The sequence below is a fragment of the Bombina bombina genome, chromosome 11 (assembly GCF_027579735.1).
Source record: "Bombina bombina isolate aBomBom1 chromosome 11, aBomBom1.pri, whole genome shotgun sequence".
Lineage (NCBI taxonomy): Eukaryota > Metazoa > Chordata > Amphibia > Anura > Bombinatoridae > Bombina > Bombina bombina.
This window is the reverse complement of record NC_069509.1, coordinates 42,433,430-42,449,120: the sequence shown is the minus strand read 5'-3', so window position 1 is coordinate 42,449,120 and position 15,691 is coordinate 42,433,430. Positions and strand designations below refer to the sequence as shown.

Genomic DNA, 15,691 nt, shown 5'->3' with positions numbered 1-15,691 from the left:
ACCTCCACCACCACCACCAGTCACAGGCATGCAGCCACCACCACCAGTCTTCAGGCAACCATGTGAACATTATGCTCCCAGGCATGAGCAGGGTTGGGTGGCTTCAGTTGAGGACCCAGAAGTGATGCCACCACCATTGACATATGACCCCTGGCAAGATTCCTGACCAGAGGAATATTCTTCTTTTGGCTTTGAGGGGGAGCCAAGTCAGCCACAAAGGGTCCATGTCTTTACCCCCACCCCCCCCAACACAATATCAGGGCAGTCATGGCTTTTACACACAGGGTATGTCACAAGAAGTGCAAACTGGACAGGCTGAGTGGTCCCACACTGGTCATCAATGGGACTACCAATCCACCCTGAGAGCTCCACCATCCTCTTCTCTTGGGAGAGCTCCACCATCCTCTTCTCTTGGGAGAGCTCCACCATCCTCTTCACTTGGGAGAGCTCCACCATCCTCTTCACTTGGGAGAGCTCCACCATCCTCTTCCCTTGGGAGAGCTCCACCATCCTCTTCACTTGGGAGAGCTCCACCATCCTCTTCACTTGGGAGAGCTCCACCATCCTCTTCCCCTGGGAGAGCTCCACCATCTGCAGATGAGCATATAGCTGAAAGTACTCAAACACCAGCAGATGCAGCTGAAGATGTCCCACAAGCACCAGCAGATGCAGCTGAAGATGTCCCACAAGCACCAGCAGATGCAGCTGAAGATGTCCCACAAGCACCAGCAGATGCAGCTGAACCTGCACCTCAAGCACCAGCAGATGCAGCTGAACTTGTACCTCAAGCACCTAGAAGCCATGCTGCTCAAGAGCCGGTGGATGCACTGTATTCTCCCCTGGGTGAGGAATACATTTCACTCCAGAGGAGGCTCATAACAAGCTGCGAGAGCAGACAAAGAGGCCAACAGAGGTTTCACAGGAGCCAAGAGAGGTTACTCAAGCATAGCATAGAGCTGCAGAGGGACATGGCAGCATCATTAAATGGAATTGTTCAAAACCAGCTGCAGATGATGAGTATTCTGTCTGATATGCAGATGCAGATGGACAATAGATGGCGGGAACAAAATCAACTCTCGGGTGTGTTGGTTGAGCACTTTACACACCAGCAGGACACTGCCTCCAGCCTATCATCTGTGGCCAGCACTCCAGCAGAATCATCTTAATCTTCACAAACCAGGATGACAAGGAAATCCACTACAGTCACCTCAGCCCCCTCATCCAAGAAGCCTCAAAAGAAATAAATATTCTTATAGTTCACCATAAATCTTGTCCTCTGTTATTTACCATATAATTGTCATCCACATCCTTGTGAGGGGTGTTTTAGTACACTAATATTGTTAAAACATATAATAAGGCTTGTGTGGAAATGGCCCAAAAAAAGTAATATTATCATGTTTATGACATATTCATGTTCTATAAACCACATCACATAGTTGTGTATGAAGGGTACATATAGTAATATTCACTTATAAGATGTAAATCAAGGTTTCTCACATCCAATAGAAATTGACACATGGGCAGGGATAGGCACAAGCCAAGGCTATGGCGGACATTTTCTAAAGTAAAGACCTTTAGTGAAGGACACCTTTCCTATCCCTGCACATGGGTATATATATATAAATAATAATGTATTTACAGAAGGTGTGAACATAAGGTATAAACATCCATTTTCATTCTTCTTAATGATAGTCAATAAATCATAGTGAACTAAACATGAATTAAAATAATGAGATATTTTCAGTAATTAGGGTGGGTTAAGGGAAGGGGGGGGTAGGATGTAGTAGTTTCACTTACATGCAGTGGAAATCCGCAGTATGTAATTCTATGACCAGCTGCAGCAGGGGCAGCACCATGACCAGGGACCTCAGCAGCAACTATAGAATCAGCATGTATAGACAGAACAACAGGGGCTTGTAGGGCTTCCAGCACCCCTTGTGCCCCATGATGCACCCCTTGTGCCCCATGATGCACCCCTTGTGCCCCATGATGCACCCCTTGTGCCCCATGATGCTGCCTCTCTATAGAAAGCAGGGGAAACATGGTGGCTAATGAGGATGTGCATTGGCGGGTTTTTTAGGCTTCCTGTTGAGAGGTTGTGCTGTTTGTGATTGGTTTGACACACTTGCAGGGGCAGGAATAATAAATGCTTGGAAGAGGTTTAACTGTTTGAGATCAAGCTGCTGATATGTATGTTGTTGAGCATGCATTTGTTAGGCCTTCAGAGAGTTAAGTTGGTTTATAAGTCAGTGCAAGGTTGCTGCGCCTGCAATTTGTGGCGAGATGAGAATGGAGTAGATTTTCGAATTCTGCGCGCGTAAGTCCTTACGCTGTATATTTGGATACCAAATTGCGCGTGTTTTCTATGTCAGTCTATGGGTAAAAAAAATACGGGCGAAGGCTGAAATATACGCACGTAACTTGTATGCTACGCCGTATATATGATACCAAACCTGCGCAAAAAACGGCGTCGCAGGCTTTTGCGGGCATCGCTGCATATTGGATGGGGCCCCAGATACTTCTTACCACTTTGTTCTCGAAGTTGATGCATCAGAACAAGCTATTGGTTCTGTCCTTTCACAAAGAAAGACTCTAAAGGATCCTCTACATTAACCATGGAATTCACCCTAAATTCCAATCACTTACCACGTCAAATACTCCCTGTCCAGAAGTAAACGACTTGATCAGGTCCATCAAACAAAATTTTGATATTGTTACTAATAATATCAAACATGCACAAGCTGCACAAAAAAGATATTATGACCCCCGACATCTAACACATCCAGAGTATAAGATTGGTCAGTTGGTGTGGTTGTCTACTAAAAACCTCAGACTGCATAACCCTTGTAGAAAACAAATTCTATATTGGTCCATTTCCAATCACTGCCATACTAAACCCAATGACTGTTACTCTGCAACTACCTTCTTCTTATCGAATACATCCAACATTCAAGTGTCCTCTCATCAAACCTTGCAACTCTACCACTTCCACCACTGTTCCCCTTCTGACAAACCTTTACCTGACCATGAATACGAGGTACAAGCTATTTTGGACTCCATGCGTTATCGTGGGGGAAATTCTGTACCATCGTTCATTGGGCGGGTTATGATTCCTCGGAAGACTCTTGGGAACCTGCTCAGAATCTCTCAGCTGACCGCTTAGTTTTTGCTCTTCCATCGCCGCAATCCTGATAGACCTGCACCTTGAAACCTCTTTGACATTTCCTTGGGGGGGGGGGGGATATGTCATAAATCATACCACCTTAACACTGCTATTTTATTTTCCACCTTAAATCTCTCCTCTGCTCCATCAGGTGTATAAAAGGCTCCTCCTCTTCCACTTCGTTGATAGGTTTAATGAAGTGTTTTCCTTGACTCACCTCTCCAGCCTCTCTGTGTATACTGATACAACAAATTGTAGAAATAACTTTGTTTCAGGTTTTTGCTACTTTAAACTACACTCCGTCAGCTGCTGTGCCTCTGACCTCACCATCCAGCAACGGTCATTACTATTTGATAACGCAGCATGGATTCCTCTTACAGCTTGCAGCATCTCTTACACAGACTTCCCCTTTATCTCTGCGGGACATCTCAGCAGCATATGTGCAAGGTTCTGTAAGTACTGCAATTAGCTGCATATATACATCGCTCTGTCTGTACCATCTAGCGCTTACTCTAACATTAGTTGTGTACCAGTTTGTGTTATAAATTGTGCTGCAAATTACCTTTTCCAGTTTATAGTGATCCTCGCCACAGATTCAGCCTGCACCTGTTGTTTAACTATTTTCCAATTCCCTTGCCTATGTAACTATATAGGAAACCTAAATTTCCTATATATCTTATCTCTAGTTACTCAGGCCAGATTACTCCAATTATATTGTATTGGTTTGCAAGTTTTGCAGATCTCTTAATATAACTGTAACATCTAAACTTTTATTATGCACTATATTGTGCCAGGATTGTTAAATCTCTTAAAGTCACAGGTTATCATTACACACTGGTACCACTAGCGGCATGTTCAGCCAAAAATAGAATCCAGCAGCACTGTCCAATTCATTTAAAAGACCTTTATTGTATCGTAGCTGAGTCAAATAAAAGAGACAACATTTCAGGGAACAAACCCTGATAAGTAAAAACTTGATTTTACTTATTTACAGGTTGGTAATACTCTGGATTCGTTTCCGATAATTGCTAGTATTCAAAACTTCCTGAAGTAGGAAGCGGATATGATCAGCCTCAGGCTCAGGCATAGGATCAAGGTCCTCAGAGGAGACTTCATCCTCAGAACCCTCAGACAGAGACTCAGCCGAGTCAGAGTTTTGGTAAGGTTGGTGGTAACTGAGATGGGGGATAGAACCATGTGTATTACAGATAGTGTGAGGTTAAATCTCCTCATATTTGCTTACACTTACTTGGTTTGGGGATAGCTGATAACATTCTGTCAAAGTCTTTTGAAGACTTGATTTAAACTCTGGAGGAAAGTCAGTGGAATCCCCCTGGGCCACAAAAACAGACATGGGCACTAATTGTCTGCCAGGTGTAATACTGACAGGATTATGCCTTGTAAATTGTAGATGTTGGACACAATTAGCACGTAACTGGTTAATTTGGTCCACTGGAACAGTTTTGCATAATTCACAAGAAAATTAACTGCAGAAAGTTTTTGGGCTGCAGTATATTCCCTAGAGGTCCTTTTTAATGGGTTAGTCAAATTAAGTGGGGGTACAGACATGCAATATAATAAGCAAACCTGCAAGTAATTGTAAATAAAGGTATATTCCAAAACTGGTATATTATCAGCATATTATAAATATCTCAGAACTCAGAAGACAGAGAAAACAAAAGCCAAAGAATTTCCCTCATAAAAAGCTTTTTTTAGTTTTGTCTTGGGGAGGGGGGGGACTCACCCAACTCCTTGATATAAAAAAGAGGGTTAAAACTAGACCCAGATAGCTGTTAAGGACTGGAACAGGCCCAGAGAAAATGTTAGTCACTTAGAGATCTGGTGAGGGAGAGAGAATGGAAGCAAAATGAGGCGGAGCCTATGTCCAGAATGATCTTAAGGATAAGGTATGTGAAAAAAACACTAAAACACACCATAAACATATTATAATAAATACACCCCCCTATTATCCCTCTTGGTGGTCCCGAACACTAACCTCATCCATCATGAGCTGAACCACTAACTGCATATGGCAAACAGAGGGCAATTTATGGCTGAGAGATTTACCCATGAGAGTACTGACATGCCATAACTGAGGTATTTCTTTACCCCTGCTTCACTCAGGAATCTAGTAGAAAGTACCCTGAAGTCTTCCTAGAGTGAAGATGGAGAGAGGGGGTACTTGGTCTCAAGTCAGGTCTGAGCTCGAAACAAATAATTAGGTAGAAAATAATAAAATCTTGCTTGCAGAGCACCTCTCTCAACCTCAAAAATAATAGATTCTAAGTATTGTTAAGAATTTGCAACACTGATTACTTAGTAGAGTTTCTTATGTAATTAAACATATATTTCATATCATTACACATACACACCATTGTCCTGCAGTGCAGTTATTGCTGTCTGTAATGGTTTCTTCAGACTTTGGGTGCTCCACTCTACAGACAAATTGCTCGTGTTGCTTTGAGGTTGCCGGACCTTTAATGACCAACAAGCGTTACATGTGAATGTACCATCTGCCTGCTTTCTGTGAGTGAATATTGTGGAACCTCATAAGTGTTTTCTGTAGAAATCGGCACTAAGTCTGTATTTCCTTCCTTCTTAAAACCAAGTGACTGTCAGTGCATCCGGGAAGAATACTAGTGATTTTATAATTTAGTTTGTTGCTATTACTTTCTATGGGGATGTCCTCATTGTCTGGGGCACCACGGGAAATCTGCAAAGGGAAATAAATGTGAGTCAATGACATGAATATAAATTGTCTACAGTTAGAGGCAATAATCTACCGGTATATTCCTATCTTCATTTTTACCCTAGAGAGATGATGCCCCCCCATGTGTGTTCCACTATGTAATGTAAACATCTAAAGGACACTGAATTAAACATTTCCCATCATGTATATAAAGAGCAATAGTTAAACAATAAAAAAGAATTTTGGGGGGAAAAAAAAAAATCTTTCATGATTCAGATTGAACATACAATTTTAAATAACCCTCTAATTTATTTAAAATTATCAAATTTTCTTCGTTCTCTTTATATCTTTCATTTAAAAGCAGAAATGTTAGCTCAGGAGTGTGCAGGTGTCTGGAGCACTAAATGGCAGCAGTTTTTACAAGAATGTTATCCAAAACACTACTTCCTGCCATATAGTGCTCCAGACACCTACCTAGGGTATCCCTTCAACAAAGAATATCATGAGAAAGAAGCACAATTGTAATAGAAGTAAATTGGAAACATTTTTTTTTTTTTTAAATGTATTGTCTGTCTGAAACACAAAAGAACATTTTTGAGTTTAATATCCCTTTAAAGGATTAAAGTACCCATGAAATGATACAGGAGTAAGTAGTGGTGACCTTGCTGCAGGATCAATGCCGGGACTGTGACATTGTAATTACTGTATTTATTTGAAATAATTTTTTATTGATATTTAAACAATACAAAAGAATAGAACAAGACCTTCACAGAAGACATAGCCACTTAATGACAGATAGACTCAATGAGACCATATAGTAGACAGTAACTAAGATTTCCAAAAGCATTTAAAACATTTACATTTGTATCGCTATATAGATGGAATTACTTGGTCGATTACTCCTTAAACAACAGCTATCATGCATCTTGTCTGTCAGTTTTGTCTGGGGGACCTGAGTGGGGTAAGGACACCCCCTCATTCCCATCTTAGACCAAAAAATTTATGAAGATCTTGAATACAAAGGGAGTATAGAGAAAAGTTGGGAAAATCAAAGGGGGAAGAGAAGAAGATAAGAGGGGAAGATGAAGAAGAGTAAGAAAATAGTGCCTTCCGACCATGACACACCCAGTGGAATTTTCATCAATAAGAATAAGTATATGATTAACCAACGATGTATATAAGGCATATAAGATCTCTGCTGTATTGGTATATTGACAATTCAAACAGTATTATTTGGAGTCATGTGTGATCCAATAAAACCAGACTTTGTGAAAAGCTTCCTGAGTGTCTAGTAATATTGCTGCCTGTGCGGACATATTGTATATGTGCCTAATTTTATGTAAAATTTCGTCCCAGGGGGGAGCCCCCTCCTTCCAGTGACGGGCTATACATATACGTGTAGCTGTACATAAAATTTTGATAAATTGGATTAATGTCTTTATTAAACTGCCTTAAGCGTACATTCAATAGGGCTTGGTTCATTTGACAACTGAATGGGGGCTATCTAGTTATCCTACTTAAAAAGGAGTGATAATTTATTCCAGATTATTTTAGAGTAGAGCAGTCCCACCACATGTGTTTTGTATGTACCTTCAACTTTCACAACCCCTGTAACAGAGCTTGGACCCCCGTTTAATGGAATGAGAGGTGATAATTGGAGTGAGATACCATCTGAAAATTGTTTTAAGGCAATTTTCCTGCATTTCAGCACTCAACAGGCCTTTACTCGCATTATATATTAAGTTGTTCCAGTCGGAAATATCAATTCTGTATTTGAGGTTCGCCCTCCCATTTGAGCTGAAGGCATTGTTTTTAGTGATTTGTGTGGAAGATTGAATTAGTTGGTATAATTGTGAAATAGTTTTTCTAGGTCTGGATGAGGAGCTACAAATTATTTCTAAGGGAGTGAATTTGTGACCAGTCAATGAAGGTAGGTATTTATGTATGATGGAGATATCTGAAGATATAGAAACCAATGTAATTTGGAAGGAGACAGTTTATCCTGAAGTTGTGTGTATAGTCATTAATTTGCCTTTGTCTACTAAGTCTGCAATCCTATAAAGACCTCTGTTTCCCACTTCTGTATAGCTGGGATCTGTTCTGAAGGTATGATACTTTTAGGTGGGGTCTTGAGGGATCTGTTAGGGAGAATTTTGAGAGACGAAACAAGAGTGGACCAAGCTTTGAGCATGTAATCTGTAATTGGGGAATTTATTACGTTTTTGGGTTTGAGCTCTATGTGGGTCCCACAGAGCCAGCTCTTGAGGATATAGTTTATTTATGTCTGACTCCAACGTGGTCCATTCTTATCTCATCTTCCATTTGTTAAGGAGAGTAGTTTGGGCTAACCTAGCTGCTTGGAAGTAGTGTCTGAGATTTGCTGCGCCCAGGCCTCCCAGTTGCCTATGTCTCGTAAATATTGGTTTAGGAATTCTAGCTTTTTTAGTCCCTCTTATAAAATTGTTAATGCAAGCTTGGAGATTGTCTAGATCACAATTCGGGATGCCTATCGGTAGGGTCCGAAATAAATATAAAATCTTTGGTAACACAGACATTTTGATCACAGATAGACGTCCAAACCAAGAAAATCTCAGTTTGCCTCCATTTAGTGAGGTCCTGTTTGATTACTTTATAAATTGGAGGATAGTTTGGTTTGGTAAAGGTCCGATGAGTGTTTTTGTAAGGTTGATCCCTAGATATTTGAGATGATGTTTTACCCAATTAAACTCAAAGTTTAGTTTCTATCAATTTTTTTGTGTGGTCTGGAATAGCAGAGAGGCATGGCTTCACATTTTTCAAGGTTCACTTTGTAACCAGATATAGTGGAGAAGTTCCTAAGGTTGTTGTATAAATTTGGCAGAGATATAAGGGGCTTGGTTAGGGAGAGCAAAACGTCGTCTGCAAAAAGAGTGAGTTTGTAAACTGATTGTTCCTATTTTAATACCCGTAATGTCTGGGGAGTTCCTAATGTGTTGCGCCAGGGGCTCTATGCAAACAGCAAAAAGGAGAGGGGATAAAGGACAACCCTGTCTCGTCTCATTTAAGACCGCAAATCTGTCAGATTGGTGTCCCATTGCCTTAACGCATGCCGAGGGATATGAATATATACTCTGGATCGCTGTAAATAAAAGAACCCCTAAAGCCCATGGTATGTAGTACAGCTTGCATGTACTCCCAGTCGACCCTGTCAAACGCCTTCTCTGCGTCCAGGGATAACAACAGAGAAGGCGTTTTAGAAATATGCAAATAATCTATTAATGATATCATCCTTCTGATATTATCTGGAGCTTCCCTATTTTTAATGAAGCCAACCTGGTCTGGGTGAATTAGTTTTGGGAGCAAGTGTTTTAATCGGTTGGCCAGAATTTTGGTAAAAAAATTTAAATCTTGGTTAATGAGGGAAATTGGTCTATAATTATGACAGAGGGACCTGTCCTTACCCGGCTTAGGGAGGACTATAATTTTTGGCATTAAAAGTTCTGAGGGAAGTAGTATGTCCCTTGAAGTATATGATTGCTAAATTTGACTAGGTGAGGTAGGAGAAAGGATTTAAATAGTTTATAGTACTCGCCTGGAAAAGCCATCTGGGCCTGCTGCTTTACCAGGTTTTCAGATCTTGGATAACTCTCTGTACCTCACTTGCACTGATGTCTGAGTTAAGAGTTGCCAAATCTTGTTGGTCAATTTGGGGCAGAGTGGCTTCCTCCAGAAATCTATTCAGGAGACAGGAAGTTTGTTCCGATTGGAAACTTTCTTGCCATCGTATAAAGAACTATAATAGTTGGCAAAAGTGTCTACAATTACTTTTGGGTGGGATGTAGATTCACATGCATTTATGCGTAAGAAGGGAATGGAAATATCTTTGATCCTATCTCTAATTTTATTGGCTAGATAACGATCTGGTTTATTGGCGTATATATAGTATTTGGTTTGTAGTCTTAATCCGGCTCTAAGTGACTGGTCATTTAATAATTTATCTAGTTTTTGGCGTTGATTTTGCAATGTTTTATATACCTTGGGTGAGCAGGTAAGTCTATGTTGTTTCTCTAGTGTAGCTATCTCCTTGTGTAGTGTCTGTAATAGTAACTGTGTTTCCCTTTTTGATTTTGACTTTAGTTGGATTAGGAAACCTCTTAACAACCGATTTATGGGCTGCCCAAATCTGAATCGGGTTATCGATGGAATCTGTATTAATATTCCAGAATTCCATCATCTGTTTGAAAATACGATCTTTATGTTTTGGATTTTTCATAAGTGTGGGGTCATAAGTCCAGCTTCTTGCATTGTTTGGGGGAAGAAGCCCTGCTATTTTAGCTACTATTATGGAATGATCAGACCACACACAAGGATGAATGGAGGAGGATACCAGATTGGAAATTAGGGTTTGGCTCAGGAAAATGTAATCTAGCTTGAAATATTTTCGGTGTGCCTGTTGAGTAGAAAGTGTGATCTGAAGTGATGCCATATAGCGCAGTCCAAGAGTCAAGTACATTATGTCCTTCCAGAGTACTGGAAATAGATTTAGTTTTTCTGTTGTTTCTAATTTGTGATTGTGTGGGTCCGGATTTGTGACTGAGGAAATTGCATGTAGAGGGAGACATTAAAGTCTCCTGCTAGAAATATTCTAGCCGAGTTCCAGTTTGTGAGAAGGTGTGAGATTTTATTAATGAATTTGTCTTGCTTTTCGTTTTGGGGCATAGATGTTGCAAAAAATAATTTCCACTTCGTTAATGTAGCCCTTAATGATTAGGTATCTGCCCTCTTTATCTATTATGGATTCTTTGTGAATAAAATTTAAGGAGGAGTGGAGAAGGATGGGAAACACCTCTCTTCTTTTTATCTGTAGTAGAATGAAAGTGTGTTGGGTATTGATTCGTCCAGTATTTGGGAATATGATTAGACTCAAAATGAGTTTCTTGTAAGAAAATGACGTTAGCACCCAAGCGTGTGTATTGAGATAAGGCTTTCCTACGTTTGCATCTGAATTTAGACCTCTTGCGTTATGGGAGAGTAGAACTATATTAGTCGGAGTCATTAGTGTGTGACAAATGGAATTGTTTGATTATTAATTGTAAGAATAGTGATGAAGTGTATTGTGTTTGCAAGAGCTCACCAGCCTCTAGTAACGAATCAACCTCTCTGAAAAATCACTCTCATCCGTTGGGTTACTGGGTGTGTCTGTGGTCCACTTGGGGAAGGCACAAGGGGAGAGAAGAGAAGGATAAGTAGATTGAATAACTGTAGGGTAGAAAAAGCAAAGACGTTAGAGAAGAATAACTTAAACAAAAGAAATATAAAATAAAAAATAACATATTGAGGTTTTCTGAAATAACATCAATTAGTTCTGGGGGAACCTATAGAACAGAGGAGTTGCCAACTAACTCCATTTTAAAACATAGGGGGGAAACTAGCTGTAAGGTAAAGTACCATTAATATTGTTAGATATTAACTATTAACCACTCTCCCCTACCAAAGCCAACAACAATAACTGTATATGATCTTTAGAAATACAACATTTGGATAAACTTACTATGCTGTGAGATAAAGAGATAAACTTAGTAAAAACTAAATTATACATTTTATTGTAAGAGTTCTTAAGCTTGACCCATTGTCTCAGGAGAATTTCCTAGTCTCTGTAGGTACACTGCAACCTGTAAGAGAGGGGAAAATAGAAAAAAACAAGGAGATACACAAAACTTCACTGTGAGTCTTTCACTTATTCTTCTGTCGTCTCCTCGGGGCCTCTAGTCCATTGTGACTTCTGAGACTTAAGTTTCGCCTGTTGAGGTGTTATAGTCTCCTCCATCTGTGATTTCTCTGGCAGGTTTGGTGTTTCCAGATCCAGTGCTTCACATATATCAGATATCCCATTAACATCTCTGATTGTGAGGATTTTATTGTCCTTAGAGATATGTAGAGCAAAGGGGTAACCCCATCTGTACTGGATGCCATGTTTTCGAAGCAGAGAGGTGAGAGGACGCAAAGTCCCCCTCCGTTGGAGTGTCCTAGTGCTCAAGTCCTGATAGAAATGTACAACGTTTCCATGAAACTTGAAAGTTGGTTGTTTAGCAGCCTCTTTGAGATCTTATCCTTCTCTGGGAATCTCAGGAATGCCACTATAACATCCCGAGGTGGGTTGTCAGCTTTGGGTTTGGGTCTAAGAGCCCTATGTGCTCTCTCAATCTCTATTTCCGTTGACTGATCCACCCCTGTTATTGCACAGAACAATTGATGTAAATACGAAGGCAATTCAGCTGCAGTAATCGATTCGGGAATTCCTTTAAGACGGATGTTACTTCTTCGACTCCTGTTTTTCCATATCTTCGATCTTGTCCAGCAAATCGGTTACTACCTGCTGTTGCTCTGATACTTGTTGGACTGTCATTTCAACATCCTCTACCAGGTTGTCCTCTATTTTCCTCCAGTGTTTCTACTCTGGAACCTAGGTCCTTAATTTTTTGTTTGATATCATTCAGACTTGTCGTCATGAAGGTGTGCATGGAATCCAATTTCTCCCAGAGTTTATCAAACTATTAGTAATATCTTGTTTGGAGACAAGTAGATGTAGGTCCGCTTTAGGTTAGTGGAGTGGAGGTCGACAGAAGGATCCTGCATGGAAGGCTTCATTGTATTCATTTCTGTCATTTCTTTGTTGCATCTGGGGTTTATCTCCTGGGATGGTTTAAAAATATGAGTTGACAGATGCAGATTTCCCTGGCTTGTCTGATTTATTTGGTTTCTTGGAGGCCATGTTAATGCTCTAAAATAGTCTCAGGAGGTAGGGTTAATTCCCTAAAAAAATATTACTCCAGCAATAGTGAGAGTTTTGATATATTTAATCTTCTGAGGTTTTAATAGAAAAAGTCCTTTTGGGTGTGCTTTCGTAATCATCCAGCAGGTGGCGTTGTTGTATAGGAATAGGTGTATCTCTATGAACTGATTTTCAACTACATTAAAAAAACATGTCCCAGTTTACAAAACAATATAGTTTCCCAAATACAAGACCCTTCATGTAGAATGTTGAGAGGGGACGTAGGTATATTGCAATTTGTTCACCTCTAAAATAGTGGTAGTACAGATCTTATTCTTTGCACTTTTAAGAAGCTAGTTCTTCTAAGATGCCATTGTGTTCTCAGGTTATCTAGCCACATGGGAGATTTCTAATAACTTAGTGATTTCCAGGATTTGTAATTTGGACCTGAAGGTTTCTGTCTTAAAGATTAATGTCCTGGCCAGTATTTTATAGTGTGGCAATGTGTGTTAGGCTCCATGTCTGTGCTGTAATGTTTTTTCAGGTCTGTAAAGGTTTTGAACAGATTCTATATGGCCATTACTCACGACCTGAGCCCTTTCCCACAGGGTGGATGATGGTCTGGCTGATGATGACAGTTATCCACAGCCTGTTTTCTGCAGTTTCAGCCCCTGTGGTGTTCCCAGCAGCTTCACATAACTTTTGAGCTGAGATGTACCCTCTGGATCCTTGATGGAGAGGAGTAGTGGCTGATCTCCCTGTTCTGGTATACAGAGCTCTAAGCCTAAGGCATCCATCTTGGAGCCCTGTCAGACTCCGCCCCCCGTAATTACTGTATTTAAAGGGACACTAAAGTTAAAATTAAACTTTGAAGATTCAGTTAGAGCAGCAGTTTAATAGACTTTCCCATTTATTTCTATTATCAAATTTTGCACAGTCTTTTTATAAGGACACTTTCTGAGGTGACATATCCTACTGACCATGTGCACAGGGTATACTTTGGTATTTAAATCACTGGAATAACATTGTTACTCAAATAGATAGATAGATAGATAGATAGATAGATACATAGATAGATACATAGATAGATTAAAACATATTTTAAAGGGACAGTCTACTCCAGAATGTTTTGTTTAGAAAGATAGATAATCCCTTTATTACCCATTCCCCAGTTTTGCATAACCAACACTGTTATATTAATACACTTTTTACCTCTATGATTACCTTGTATCTAAGACTTTGCAGACTGCCCTCTTATTTTAGATCTTGCATTTTAGCCAATCAGTGCTGGCTCCTAGGTAATGCAATGATATCTATTTGGCACACATGAACTAAAACCCTCTAGCTGTGAAAAACTGTCAAAATGCTCTAAGATAAGAGGCGTCCTTCAAGGTCTTAGAAATTAGCATATGAGCCTACCTAGGTTTAGCTTTCAACAATGAATAACATAAGAACAAAGAAAATTTGATGATAAAAGTAAATTGGAGAAGTTGTATACAATTGCATTTGAATCATGAATGTCCCTTTAAGACTTTGTGAAGGACTCTAATATTTCTACTTTTTGGCGCACCGGCACCTGTAGCTAATTGCATTTTCAGCTTAGCACACCTTTAGGGTTTTGTAGCAATCTCCATAGAAGTTTATTAGGTGAGGGATATAGCGCGGCTGTGCGAGATGTTAGCGCTTTAACTTGAGTGCTAATATTCCACTTGTACAATTCGTTAGTACACCATAGCGCTACTATTTTACACTCCACTTGCAATCTAGGCCATACTTATTTGCTTATAACTCTGCTCATTGACAATCACTCAAATCATAAAAATGTCTGTGCAAAGTGTTTCATATTTGGTTTTGCAGAGATTTTAAATTTAAATCATTTCCAATCTACCGGAAAACCCAGAGAACATCCACATATCACTGGTTTCAAATGTGGCACAATGGGGTCGATTTATGAAGAAGTAGATGCTGCTTCCGACCCACTCCGCTTCAAGTCCGCCTGAAGCGGAAGTTAAAAAGCAGTGGTCCTAAGACCGCTGCTCCTTAACTCGTCCGCCACCTCTGAGGACACAATCCGGTCGATTGACACACCCTGCTAGTGGCCGCAAATCGTCAGGGGGGGGATTGCACAAAAAGTTCACCAGAACTGCTTGTGAAATGTTAAATGCCGACATTGTATGCCGTCAGCATTCAGCGATGCAGGGCGGACATGATTCGCTATAGCAAATCATGTCCCGCTTGGGGTATGATAAATCTACCCCAATAACTCTAACTCATCAGCAAACACTTGTCTAACAAGTTTTTTTGTAGGATTTTCTGGTCTTTACAAATTCAATTTGGCTCATCTCTAGTGTTATTATATTTTTTAATTGTTTTAATAATTTAATACAATAATTAAATGTCTTAAATCACACTTTCAAAATATTTAAGTTTATTATAATTAAAGAAATTAGAATGTTTACTCAGAAAACAAAACTCTGCACACCTTTCTCACATTCCTCTTGCATCTAAAGCCACTACCCCTTTCACCTGTGCACTCTGGGAACTCTTGCTCTGTTTGCAAAAAAACTCACTTCTATACATGACCTCTTCATCTCCCGCTCCCTCAACCTTCTGGCCCTAACAGAAACCTGGCTCTCTCACCCTAGACACACAGCATCCACTGCTGCTCTGTCACATGGGGGTCTCCACTTCAGCCACACTCCTAGGTCTGGTAATAGACAAGGAGGTGGTGTAGGGTATTTTACTTTCCTCTCGTTGCACCTTTCAACAAATACACCCTATCTCTTCCCTCACTTTTTCCCTCATTCGAAACCCACATGATTCGCTTATTCTCCCCTCTCTCTGTAAGTGTTGCAGTCATATACCGACCCCCTGGCTCCGCAACTCAATTACTAGATCACTTGGCTGCCTGGCTACCCTACTTCCTTTCCTCTGACACCCCCTGCCCTCATTCTTGGGCGACTTCAACATCCCCCTTAACAATCCCACTGGCCTCATCTGCTAAACAATCTTCTGCAACTCACTTCCTCCTTCGGTCTGTCACAATGGACTGATTTTTCCCACTCACAAAGACGGTCACTCCCTTGAC

The 15,691-nt window shown here is 40.3% G+C and overlaps 1 protein-coding gene across 1 annotated transcript in view; it reads right to left on the bottom strand.

Annotated features, from left to right (window-relative positions):
• The window catches only part of LOC128641641 (uncharacterized), a 505,331-nt gene that overhangs the window by 396,844 nt on the left and 92,796 nt on the right, over nt 1-15,691 (bottom strand). The window contains 3 exon segments of the mRNA XM_053694177.1: nt 5,536-5,709; nt 5,801-5,852; nt 5,854-5,876. Of these exon segments, the coding sequence (XP_053550152.1) occupies nt 5,536-5,709; nt 5,801-5,852; nt 5,854-5,876 (249 nt within the window).